A 13042-nucleotide genomic window follows, 5' to 3' on the forward strand; every position below is an offset into this window, starting at 1 on the left:
AAGATTATTTTCTTTAAAGTACGATTTCTAGTGATGTCCTTTTTTAAAAATTGAGAATTCAAATATTTAATTTTTATTTATGTATATTTTCTCCCCTCAACTAGACTAGCTTTTTCTGAAAAGTAGTCACCATGTATTAATCCATAGTACCTAGTCCAGTTTCAATAGATACTGAACAACAACAACAAAATACTGAAGAATTATGATGGTATTAGGAGGTGGGGAAAAATAAATGAAAAAAAGAAAAAAACAACAACTTAAGAACAATCCATAAATAAGCCAGGGCTGAAAAATCTCCTTTGTTACATGCTCCTAGAAAGACATAATTTTCACACTTGATTTACAATAGAGTAACTTCAAGTAACTCCAATTACTGTGGTGCTTTTTGAACCAGATGTGGTACAGAGAAGGCAGCTGTGAACCAGAGTCCATAACTAGTTCATAAGAAACAGAAGTTTTCGGGATATATTAAGTGCACGGGTTTATAAATATGGTATACAAAATGAACATTATTACTATTTTCTATAAGAAACTGTGAAGCAACACACATATTAAAGGCACTACTGAAAAAATTATTAAATCAACCCTGGTTCTAATGAGATCAAATGATTTAAATGACAAATAAATCTTCATGATAGATAAATATAAGATAGCTTTTTAAATAGGTTTTTTTCTTAATACAAATATACAGTATCTATAACACATATTTATGCAACATTCCCTCCTCTCACATTTCTAACTGAGATCTGCTCCTGGGTCACCTTTTCCAGCTATAATTTGATGTTTGAGATAGAAATAAAAATAAATTTTTATTTTTTAAGAGTCTCACTGTCACCCACACTGAAATGCAGTGGCACGATCATAGCTCACTGCAGCCTCAAACTCCTGGACTCAAGCGACCCTCTAACCTCAGCCTCCCAAGTAGCTAGAACTATAGGCATGCACCACTGCACCCGGCTAATTTTTTTTAGTTTTTGTGGAGACAAAGTCTCACTATATTGCCCAGGCTGGTCTTAAACTCCTGGCCTCAAGCAATCTTCCTGCCTCAGCCTCCCAAAGTGCTGAGATTACAGGCATGAGCCATCACGCCCAACCAAAAATAAAAATATTAACTAAAGTAAGATGTAAAGTGGGAAAGGAAATCTGCCATTACTAATTAGCACTGATTGAAATGTTAATTTTACTAGAATAGACATTTATGTAATAGAAGATGTGCATCTGGATCTCTATAAATGGTAATCAATTTTTAAAATCTATCAATTTCAAACATCATCTGTGAAATAAGACATTATTCTGTAGAGTTAAGTCATTCATTACAATCACTAGAGGCTCTAGACTAGAGTCAGGATGAAACAGGATCCAATATCCACTTGTGTTTAATTTTAGACTTTTCATGCCTCAGCTCACAAACAAAAAAAAGCATCCTTGTCCTTCATAAATTTCCATAGGCCTTTTGTAAACTCCACAGCTGCAGAGGTTAAATGGTCCAAATGACACATCATAAATGCAGGACAACTGAGTCTAGAATTAGCATCTTTAAAAGAATAATGTGGGGCATGACAGTATAATAAAAGTTAATATTTTACTTGAATAAGAACCTCTTTCCATAAATATGTGGAAAGCATACCTTATTTTCTTTATATTTACTGAGATCTGCTATGCAGTATTCCTTAAATAACTTATCATAGTATTTCTTAGCAAGTCTCTTCTCCCTAGACCCATGAAAATACAAATATTATACATTTAGAAACTCAACCATGGTTTGCTACTTTCAAGTGATGTCAAAGAATACATACTACATAAATATTAATGTTTCAAGAGAATTATTACTTACATGTGCATGGAATATCTGGATATTAACTATTAAAAGTGGTTCACTCAGGGAGGGAAATTGGAGAACTGACAGTCACAAATAAGGAGGATCACTCTTCACTGTTTACCCTTTGTAATGTTTGGATTTAAAAAAACATTTTCAGGTATGACTTTTTTCCAAAACAGCAGCATATAATAACATATTACAAGATAACACACAATACTGTAAAAAAGAATGTTATTTTTTTGAAGACTAAGTCAAACAATGAGAAGTTAGTTAAAACTGCCAAAAATTACCAAAAGAACCAAATAATCCTAGGCATGATTTTATGTCCTTGATTCAGAACTGTTCTATGAAGGGGCTGAACACCTTGACTAAAAAACAGCTCAGAAAACAGGAGAAACGGGACTAAAGCATTTGATGCATTATGCCTCTGATGGCTAATTACCAAGTCATGTCCATTTCGTCCTCCTCATTCCATAGGAATCTATGATTTTCTCGTATAACATCCAAGTCTGTCTTGTCATTTTCCCTGGAAAACAGAACTTTTTCAATTTAATACAAAAATAAAAGTAGTCAAATTTAAGTTAAATAGCTCTGTGAGTTTTAGAAAATTTTATTAAAAATATAATACATGAAGATAGTTTTTTGGTGAGTATATATTTGTTCACATATTTATAAAAATATTTCAGTATTTTCAAAAGGCACTTATAAAAAATACTACTACAGAAGCAAGTTAAATGGATAAGGAACCTGCCTGTAGCATTGGTTTCAATTATACAAATGGTGCTAAGTTACCAAAGCTAGAATGAGAAACCTGACTAAACACTAAATGAATAAAGTGAATGAAAATAAGTTTCAGAATCTAACCAACCACTCTGCTGAGATTTAATTTTAAAAATTATGAAAAGTTTTCCATATCTCTTTTTACTACAGTTTCCTAGGTAGAAGACTGAGTAAAGGAGGAAGAAAGCCAAAGGGATTGACCTTTCAAAATAAAATGCTAACAGTCTGGGGGTTAAAAAAAAAAAAAAAGGAAAAAAAAAGTGATTGTTGGGAGATACAGGATACATTGATAGGGGAGATAAATTGGGGGTAAATGAGGTGGTACGAAATTTTCTCAGAGCCCTACCAACTCAGAAAATTGTTAGAGGGAAAAAAAAAAAAAAACTCACATAAAACTAAGAAGTTCTAAGACCCACACACACTATAGCAGCACAATTCGCAATTGCAAAGCTATGGAACCCACCAAAGTGCCCATCAACCAATGAGTGGATAAAGAAAATGTGGTGTGTATATATATGTATATATATACCATGGAATACTACTCAGCCATAGAAAGGAATGAAATGATGTCTTTTGCAGCAACTTGGATGGAGCTGGAGGCCATTATTCTAAGTGAAGTAACTCAGGAATGGAAAATCAAATATCGTATGTCCTCATTTATATGTGGGAGCTAAGCTATGAGGATGAAAAGACAAAAGACTGATATAATGGACTTTAGGGACTCAATGCAGGGGAAGGCCGGGAGGGAGGTGAGGGATAAAAGACTACATTTTAGGTATAGCATACAGTGCTCGGGTGATGGGTGCACTAAAATCTCAGAAATCACCACTAAAGAACTTATCCAGGCAACCAAAAACCACCTGTACCTCAAAAACTATTGAAATAAAAATAAAAATGTAACAAAACAAAACAAAAAACAAGTTCTGATAGAAGAGCCTTAAACATGGGAAGGTCTTTGATGTGCAAGAAATGCTAGAGTGAGAGTTCTTGTTTACCTATCTTTTAAAAAGCAATCCCAAACATCAAGGTATAAAAATTTCCTTATTTCAAAGATCCTTGCCAAGAAGACACATGAGTATTCTTCACATATCCTTTTATCACCAGGGTTGTGCCCGGCTCAGCAGGTAAAGAGTCTACCTGAAGCCTGTCCAAAAAAATGGGATTCATGAAGAGCTACTCAGGAGCTGTAGATGGTATCTCTACCTTATAATATAAAAAAGAAACTGGGGCCAGGTGCAGTGGCTCACGCCTGTAATCCCAGGACTTTGGGAGGCCAAGGCAGGTGGATCACAAGGTCACGAGTTCAAGACCAGCCTGGCCAAGATGGTGAAACCCCGTCCCTACTAAAAATACAAAAATTAGCCAGGTATGGTGGCAGGAGCCTGTAATCCCAGCTACTCAGGAGCCTGAGGTAGGAGAATCGCTTGAACCACGGCGGCACAGGTTGCAGTGAGCCGAGATCAAGCCACTGTTCTCCAGCCTGGGCGACACAGTGAGACTCCATCTTAAAAAAAAAAAAAAAAAAAAAAAAAAAGGCAAACCGAAATAGAAAGCAGGGAAGAATGACAGAATCAGAAGGCACAGTAGCTGTGGGTCTTTAAAGTTTTCCATAACCCACACTCCTTTCTATGTAAACTTCCTGATACTTACCCCAAACGCTTGAAGTCTTCTTTTTTGCCACCATAGTATAAAATATAGTCATTTACAAACTTTGTATGTCTTTGATACTGAAATGCAAAAAATTAAGGATTTTATTCTCTTAGGAGCTGTTTGGTGTCATAATATATTGCTGATTGGGGGTAAAAAAAGCATAATATGAGTCTATTTAGCTTTTTAAAAATATTCACATACTATATACATGCTTATACATTCAGAAAATCTAGAAGGGTATATATTAAATTGTTGAATGTGAAGATTGTAAAGCACAGGCTTTCTTTTGAATATTTTTCAAGCATATACTACTCTTGTGATAAAAATATATCTCCATCTGGGAAGAAAGAGAGCTTCTTATTCTATCGCTGAACTGCATATAGTCTCCTACCACCACTCATTCTAATAATCACAATACGAAAAATTTAAAAATTATAGTTTCTAAAAGTAGAGTAGAATTTATCTTTCATTATCATAAAATATAATTTATCTATTTTAGTAATGATAAAGCCTCTAAATAGAAGATGCAACTTTTATAATATTAAATCCCAACATTAAACTTTCAAAAAAAGCAAATATAAAAAATCAATTTTTATAGTCTTTTAAATTCAAAGAATAAAATGCCATGTTTACTTTCAAAGCAATGTAACAAAATATATGAACATTTTACTTTTCGTTTTAAAAAGCTCAACAGCACTCTCTCTAGAGCCAAACATGTACATAATAGTTAACCTCGCCTTCTACAATACTCTCTGTGACTATTACATTAAACATATATAGTAATTTAACTGATCATAATGTGTACTAATAGACAATTTAATCAGATTGTGGTATTTCCATATTGTAACAAACCAGTTAATATTCCAGGGAAAAAAAAAAAAAGAGAGAGAGACAGAAAAACCAAATACCTGGAGATCTGGATTCTAGCTCTTGATCTACCACTAACTGGTCACATGACCATGGCAAGTCATGTAACTTATTAGAGCTGGGGTCAGCAAACATTTTCTGCAAACGGCCAGATGGTAAATATTTCAGGCTTTGCAAGCCATATGGTCTCTGTTGCAAATGTTCAGTTCTGCCATTTTAGCATGAAAGCAGCCAAAGACAACATATAAATGAAGCATGGCTGTATTCCAATATAATTTTATGTACAAGAACAGGTGGTGGGTGGAACTTTTGCTTCCGGGAAGATGGAGTAGGCAAAGATGTACTTCTCCCTATTCCTCATACTAACGACAACTAAAATCCTTGTACATTATATATCAAACATAAAGACTCTAAAAGGTGGAGGGAAGAAGGCACCCCGCTAGGGACCTCCTGAAGACCTACGGTATGACATGATAGCGAGTTCCCTAGGTATTCTTTTTGTCTCATATATCCTAGAATTGGAGGCAAAGAAGGTGACAACCTGGAAACACCAACAGGCACGGACTAAAAAATCGTCAACAAAAGCCTGTTCTCTCTAACCAAATGATGAAAAGTCAGCCTAGCAAGACAACTTTGAGACAATAACTACTCTACTCTTGTCAAACAACCCAGAGAAAACTGTGGCTCCCAGTCAGAATCGCAATTATTAAAAAGTCAGGAAACAACAAATGCTAGCAAGGCTGTGGAGAAATACGAACACTTTTACACTGTTGGTGGGAATGTAAAATGGTTCAACCATTATGGAAGACAATATGGCAATTCCTCAAGGATCTAGAACCAGAAATAACATATGATCCAGCAATCCCATTACTGGGTATATACCAAAAGGAATATAAATCATTCTATTATAAAGATACATGCACATGTGTGTTTATTGCAGCACTATTCACAATAGCAAAGACATGGAACCAATCCAAATGTCCATCAATGATAGACCAGATAAAGAAAATATGGTACATATACACCATGGAATACTATGCAACCACAAAAAGGAATGAGATCATGTCCTTTGCAGGGACATGGATGAAGCTGGAAGCCACCATCCTCAGCAAATTAACACAGGAACAGAAAACCAAACACCACATGTTGTCACCCATAAATGGGAGCTGAACAATGAGAACACATGGACACAGGGAAGGGAATACCACACACTGGAGCCGGTGGGCAGGGAAGGGTGAGGGTGACGGGTTGATAGGTGCAGCAAACCACCATGGCACATGTATACCCTATGTAACAATCCTGCACATTCTGCACATGTATCCCAGAATTTAAAGTAATAAAATAAAATAAAGAAAAATAAAATAAAATAAATCCTCACACACAAAACAAAAAACAAACAAAAAAAAACTGTGGCTCCAACTCCACCTATGCCAGAAAAAAGAGTACCCATACTTTCACTCTCACCAGGCTATAACTAGGTGCCCCCAATGCAGTAGGTGTCAGAGAAGGCAGAGCAAATGTTTAAATGCTAAAGGAACAAATGGCAGATGAGATCCATGGAAAAGCTAGCTATTGGGTTAGGAGATAAGAAGAATAAATCAATTAGTGACACAATGGTACTTCTATAACTTAATAGAAAAATATTGGAATAGCACAGTGAAACAGATGATTACAGGTAGGGGGCGTATCAAATTGACACTGTCTCCTTCTCCCAATTCTGATCACAGCAATAAATACCCCAAAATACTTCAGTTTTTGCTTGGTATCTCTTAAATTCTCCAATATTCTCAACAGCAGTATGGATGGCCAGTGTAGCAGTTAGTGTCATCAGCCAGTCTTATTAAAAAACTGAGTTGACAAATGGCTATAACCAGGAAGCAGGGTTTATCTTAAAGATAGCTTTAAGTCATACCTAAAAATTAAAAGCCATGGCAGGCCTGAGGACAGTCCACGTGCAGGCCTCATTTTATTTTTATTTTTTCCTTAGATCCAGGGACAGGCTGGATAGACCTAATTTTAAATACAAGTTTTATAGAGACCTTAAATAGCAAAGAACCAGGTAGGAAAAGAATAAATTAAAATGAGACTAAAGATAAGTATAGGAAAAGGAAATGTTGAAAGCTTGAAAAAACAATTTGGAAAATATATTTGCAGATTCATGTACTTTATAAACCTATTTATAGACTACTAGTAATATGTTTTATTATTTTTGTCTCTAAATCTTTCTATATATTAGCAAAAGAGAATTGTACCCAAAAGTATAAATGGCAAAATCCTACATCACTAAATACTTATCTTTAAAAATAAAAAAGCCTATTTGACTTCACAAGATTTTATAAAACAAAAAAGCAGATTTTAAAATATTCTAGTTATAAAAATCTGGAAATAAAAAAAGGATACAGCATCCATAGCTATGAGATGAAACCTTCTATTTCTTGCTTCTTCCCTGTTAAAACAAATTTTTTTAAGACAATTCAAAATGTTTCTATTCAAATTAACATAATCAAATCCCCTAGTCCGTAGCTGATGAAGCAACTTAAACCAAGAAACAGAATTGACACTGAAATGCCATACCTATCCAGCAATTCTGCTGCAACTTGTTTATGGGCCACCTTTCCATGTTTTTCTTTCTGAAATGGTTTTTGGAGCAGTAAGTCGTCTTCAACTGTCCTGGTATATTAAGAAGAAAATAAGAGTTCATTGTTTTCAAAGGTTATTTTCTAATTCTTTATATTTTCAAAATTGGAATATACTTTAAAGAATGTAAGTCTTAACTTTAAGAAGACTCACTGATCTTTAATGAGATATTTTACATTTCCTTAAATAGCTTAATTAATACCTTAACATTATTTAATATCTATAACACGGGGAAGATGAAACTAACAAAAGCATGGACTCTAGTGTCATATCACCTAGGTTCCTGATTCAAATCCTAATTCTGTCAATTACTACCTTAATCTTAATAAGATTCAATTATTTATCTCTTTGTTTCTTCATTTCTCTATCTGTAACATAGTGATAAGGAAGTTTTTGGTAATTAATAATACGCAAAAAGCAAGGCTGATTATAGAGAACACAAACCACAGATCCAGCTCATCCAACCCATGGGCCTCATGTGGCCCAGGATGGCTTTGAATGTGGCCCAACACAAATTTGTAAACTTTCTTAAAACATTAAGACACTTTTTCACATTTTTTTTAACCTCATCGGCTATCATTAGTGTATTTTATGCAGGACCAGCACTGCTTCAGGCCAACAGTGTGAACCAACAGATTCACAATTGTGTGTGCTCCACTGTAGTATGTGGCCCAAGACAATTCTTCTTCCGATGTGGCCCAGGAAAGCCAAAAGATGGGACACCCTGCCATAGACTGTCAGCCCTAGTTATAGTGATGAATATAATCCTGGAGCAGAGTATCCAACTAGATTTGCTCAAATTCTATTCTTACAAAGTAGTATTTTTGAATGAAAAATCTAGAAAATGTAAAGCATCAAAAATGTAATTTATTATAATGAGTACTATCCTTTATTGCTGAGACTGAGTATCCTATAAAAATGTTCAGACCCTGTTAGTATGCCTAATATATTGCTCTCAGTGTGAAATAATAAGCCAATTTCTATACCTTTGCTTAGCAAAAATCAGTCAACAGCCTGGTGTGTAAGTTTGGTTAGTATACATCAGTCAACCACTCCTGAGTCAAAGTATAAAACTGAGTTTCTATGCACTGAAAGCTAAGAACAATGCTCCTACGCACAGCAGTTCCACCAAGACGTATCCTGCTTATAATGCACAGGCTTTATGTGCTAAGAGTTTTTGACTCTTGCAATTCAATAAAACCTTCCTTGAGTTTCTTCCCGTGACCTCTTAGTCTGCTCATTCATGTATCCGTAAGAACTGTGCTGCATTGTACTTTCATCCTCCATATTAACTTCACTTTGAAAGCAAGTAATGGCAAGAGAGCACCATTCAAGCCCCTTCTGAGCTACAACATTTGCAAATAAACAGTCCTTGACAGTTGAATGAAAAATATGTGTAATGAAAAGGTTTCACTGATTTCTGAAAAGATTCCAGAAATCTGAAACTCTTCTTTCCCTTTCAATAAACCCCTTTGCAGAATTAATGTTTTATTTTTCCCACAATTGTTCTCCAATTTTTAATCAATGTGTTAGCTTAATGAACAAAAATTCATTCACTAGAGCAATTGTCTTCACATGTAAACACAATTCAAAAATTTCACTATTTATTTATTTATACTTCATATTAATCTAGAAAGGATGTGAAAAACTGATCAATAAAAAAAAATTACTTACCTTTTTTTCCTTTTGCTGGATTCTCCACAGTGTTCATCATCACTAAAATCAGAATCGTAGCCTCCATGACCATGCATCTGTAAAGGAGTACAAAGTCAGCTATTTAGAATCTACGTTGCCAATTGTCCAGGAAACAATAATTCAAAAATAAGTTACCTTAAACAGCCACAATAGTTTTAAAGGATCATTGTGGGCAGATTCCTGTTCACAGGCCATCTAGCCATCTAAAACTTTCATTCGCTTTTAAATAAGAGACATACCTTTCAGGAAATGCATCAACATTCTTCACCCTTAATTATCATTAGGTGAACAAAGAAGGCTACTCTTTGATCTTTTCACTGAAAACCAGGCCTAGAAGTTGCAGTGACTGCTTACCAGGTTTAGCAATGCTTCACTTTTGATTCAGAATAGTAATAATCACTGTGTGTTTATCACCAACTTTGTTCCAGACATTGTGTTAAATACTTTACAAACAACACTTCTAATTCTGCAAGTTAGAAAGTTATCTTCATTTAGGAATGAAGTAATCAAAGTTAAGTAAATCTATTTACAAATCCAGTAAGTGGCTAATCTGCTCTACTTGATTCTTGTGCCCACAATTTCAATTACTCCAAATTTCCTCTCTGGAATATGATTTACTATATTCCAGGAGAATTACAGTATTTGTGAACAGTACATCATCAATTGATGAAAATTTTCCTGTAATCTTTTTCAACATATGTAGAGATTTCCATTTTCTTTTGAGTTTCTTTAAGGTAAACCACCTTGCCCTTTGGATTAGTCAGCTTTCTCTTGTTTCATTTTATTTATCCAGTTATTTTTGGAGAGTCTCGCTCTATTGCCCAGGCTGGAGTGCTGTGGCGCCATGATGGCTCACAACATCCTCAACTTCCTGGGCTCAATCAATCCTCCCACTCAGCCTCTCCAAGTAGCTGAGACTACAGGAGTGCACCATCACACCTGGCAAACTGAAAAAAATTTTTTTTTGTAGATAAGGGGTTTCGCCATGTTGCCCAAGCTGGTCTCAAACTCCTGGGCTTGAGCAATCCGTCCACCTCAGCATCCCAAAATGCTGGGACTTCATTTTAGAATTGAAATTCTTAGAAATGCTGGAAGACCTCAGTTGCCACTCAATTGTATTGGAAGAAGCTCCTAGTTCCAGCTTTGCACTGAATTTGTAACACACACTAAGACGGATGGATGGACTATTTGATGTCATAAATAACTAATTCACACGGCTGGAAAGAACAGTCCAGGTTAAATGATACATCAAATTGTTAAAACTAATATAACGACACTAAGTGCAGCTGGAAAAAGAGGAAAGAACTCCCTAAACTTCATTGCATTGGATCTAGAACAAACGACATGTTTCTAGTCCTGGCTACCTCGAATAAGTCATTTCATCTCCCTGGACTTCATCTATTAAATAAGGTAGCTACATGAAATAATCTTTAAGTTGTTTAAATCTTTAAATAACCTTTAAAGTCTGTAATTCCATTTTCAAACTTAGGTGTGTGGGTATATACCTCTCTTCTCTGTCCCACTAAAACCCTAGATAGGAAGATGCTAGTTAAGGTTGGAGATGAAGGTTTGAAAGCCACAGTTCCAACTCTACCCTCCCTTACGCCTGTTATTGCCTTACACACCTGGATTTTACACCCTTTTTTAGGTCAACTCCAGCTGTCTTATCACATCTGTTCAAGCCATATTGTCCTCTCACTCTTTGTCCTATGTTCTCACGTTCTTTACATCTTGATGGGGGACAGCTGTAGTGTGGAGTTTAGAGATATATTCTAGGATCAGCCTACTAGAATTCACTGCTTGGCTCTGCACTTTTCATTTGTCTTTCTTTGGGCCTGTTCCTTAACCTTTCCAAGCCTCAGTGTCCTCCTTTATAAAAAGAGGCTAGTAAGATGGCTGACCTCATACGAATGGAGATTAGAAGAGTTGCCTCATCTAAAGGGTTTTAACGGTGTCTTGTATAGTGAAACCCAGTAAATGTTAACTATCATCATCATCATCTTGTCCCTCGCCCCAGGACACCACTTCCTACTCTTGCTCCCACTCTCCCATTTCTTTATTCGCTGGCCGCTCCATCCAACCCATACCTATCTTAACTCACTGGTTGAACTAAAAAGCTCTCACTCACTTCAGGCTACGAATCAAATGACAACAGAGGGAGAAACTCAAAAACGGAGATGCCAGGTGTCTCCAGAATCTGTCATCCAAAAAAAAACCAAACCAAAACCAAACAAAACCCGACGATCAACTAGTACTATATGAAAAACAAGTTTTGAGGTCCTTCTCCCTGACGCCAAATATACCCACAGCCCTCCTCACACACCCTTTCCCTTCCTCCCTGCCAAGTTCGCCCCCGGAGTCGTCGTTTCCTTCTTTCCCGGCAGCTGCAGCGACGACCCACGGCCTGAGAGAGCCGCTGCAGGACAGGTCCCGTGCGCCCGGCCGCGCAGCCTCGCCACCACCACCACCGCCGCCGCCGCCGCCGTCGCCCGCAACCCGCCTCTCCCTACGGGTCGCGACTGGGCACCACTTCCGGTCCGACACGGCCACGTGTTACATCTAAATGGCACCGTCCCCCGAGTGCGCCGATCTTGTGCTACAGCCAGAACAGCTCCGGGAAACAAGGGCAGGGGGAGAAACGGCCCGGAAAGGGACGAAGAGGCTTCCAGCTTTTGCCAAGTCGCGGCTCCCAGTTTTTCCCTGGGCCTCCTTCCTTTCCCCTCTAGGGAATCCGGCATCTAGTACTGCTGGCACTGCTTGCTGCTTAGCCCACGCCTCTTATTTGAAAATATATTTTGTTTTACCCTGCCTATCACCTGCCGTCCTCTCTCTAGTAACCTTAGTAACGCCACCTCGGAGGATCCTCGCAGAGCACATCATCAGCGCTTCAGATCAGCCTCTCCCTCCTTCCCCCAGTAAAACAGTTCTCATAATTAGAACAAAAATATCTTTCCATCGTTTCGCCACCCACACAATAGATACCATTCCAAAAGCAGTGCTGATGGCAGAAGAGCTCATCGAATTTGTGAGGAAAGAAAGAATAGGGAGGAGAGATTTCTCAGGGTTGAGGATTCTCTGCCGACAAGCGACCTGGCACATGCGAAAAGGGATCCAAAATAGAATCTTAAAAAGAAGAAGAAAAAAGGCAGGAAAAGTTGGATTATTTTAAGCGCCACTAGGTTCTTCCTGTGCTTTGCCTTTTCTACATCACGACGCCCCACTCTTTCCAGTCTAGTTGCTTGGTTCATGTCTTGTCTCTCGCTGGCATTAGCAGCTATTCATTTTTGCTTCCTTCGCAGTACCCAAAACGGTGCCTTGGAAATCACAAGTGCTAATTAAATATTTGTTGAATTGAACTGGCACGCTTCTGGTGTTTACAGTGGGCCCTTTTTAGAGAAAACCTTGGCACTTAATGCACACTCATTTTACATCTTTTGCCCTAAACAGTAGATAACGATATCCTTATCAGTTCAAGTCTCTAACCCTGACAATAAATTATAGATACATTCTGCTTTACCCATTGCAGTGAATGTGATCTTAAAAGGCTATAAGATAAATTAAATTATTGTAAATTAACTTATTCCAAAATGTAAT

The 13042-nt window shown here is 37.0% G+C and overlaps 1 protein-coding gene across 6 annotated transcripts in view; it reads right to left on the reverse strand.

Annotated features, from left to right (window-relative positions):
- Positions 1-11996, reverse strand: part of LOC100442439 (protein FRA10AC1) — a 32832-nt gene extending 20836 nt beyond the window's left edge. The window contains exons 1-8 of one of the 6 annotated variants that reach the window (XM_009245633.4): positions 11772-11982; positions 11074-11193; positions 9428-9504; positions 7691-7786; positions 7517-7562; positions 4250-4326; positions 2262-2345; positions 1628-1712 (exon numbers count right to left, since the gene is read on the reverse strand). In XM_009245633.4, coding sequence (XP_009243908.2) covers positions 1628-1712; positions 2262-2345; positions 4250-4326; positions 7517-7562; positions 7691-7786; positions 9428-9504 — 465 coding nt within the window. In that variant the 5' untranslated portion in view covers positions 11074-11193; positions 11772-11982. Of the gene's footprint in view, positions 1-1627; positions 1713-2261; positions 2346-4249; positions 4327-7516; positions 7563-7690; positions 7787-9427; positions 9505-11073; positions 11194-11576 lie in introns of all 6 variants that reach the window. The other 5 variants (XM_054522656.2, XM_024254162.3, XM_002820995.6 and 2 more) reach the window with 5 other exon arrangements.
- Positions 11997-13042: the final 1046 nt, after the last annotated feature.

Source organism: Pongo abelii, chromosome 8 (genome assembly GCF_028885655.2).
Source record: "Pongo abelii isolate AG06213 chromosome 8, NHGRI_mPonAbe1-v2.0_pri, whole genome shotgun sequence".
Taxonomy (NCBI): domain Eukaryota; kingdom Metazoa; phylum Chordata; class Mammalia; order Primates; family Hominidae; genus Pongo; species Pongo abelii.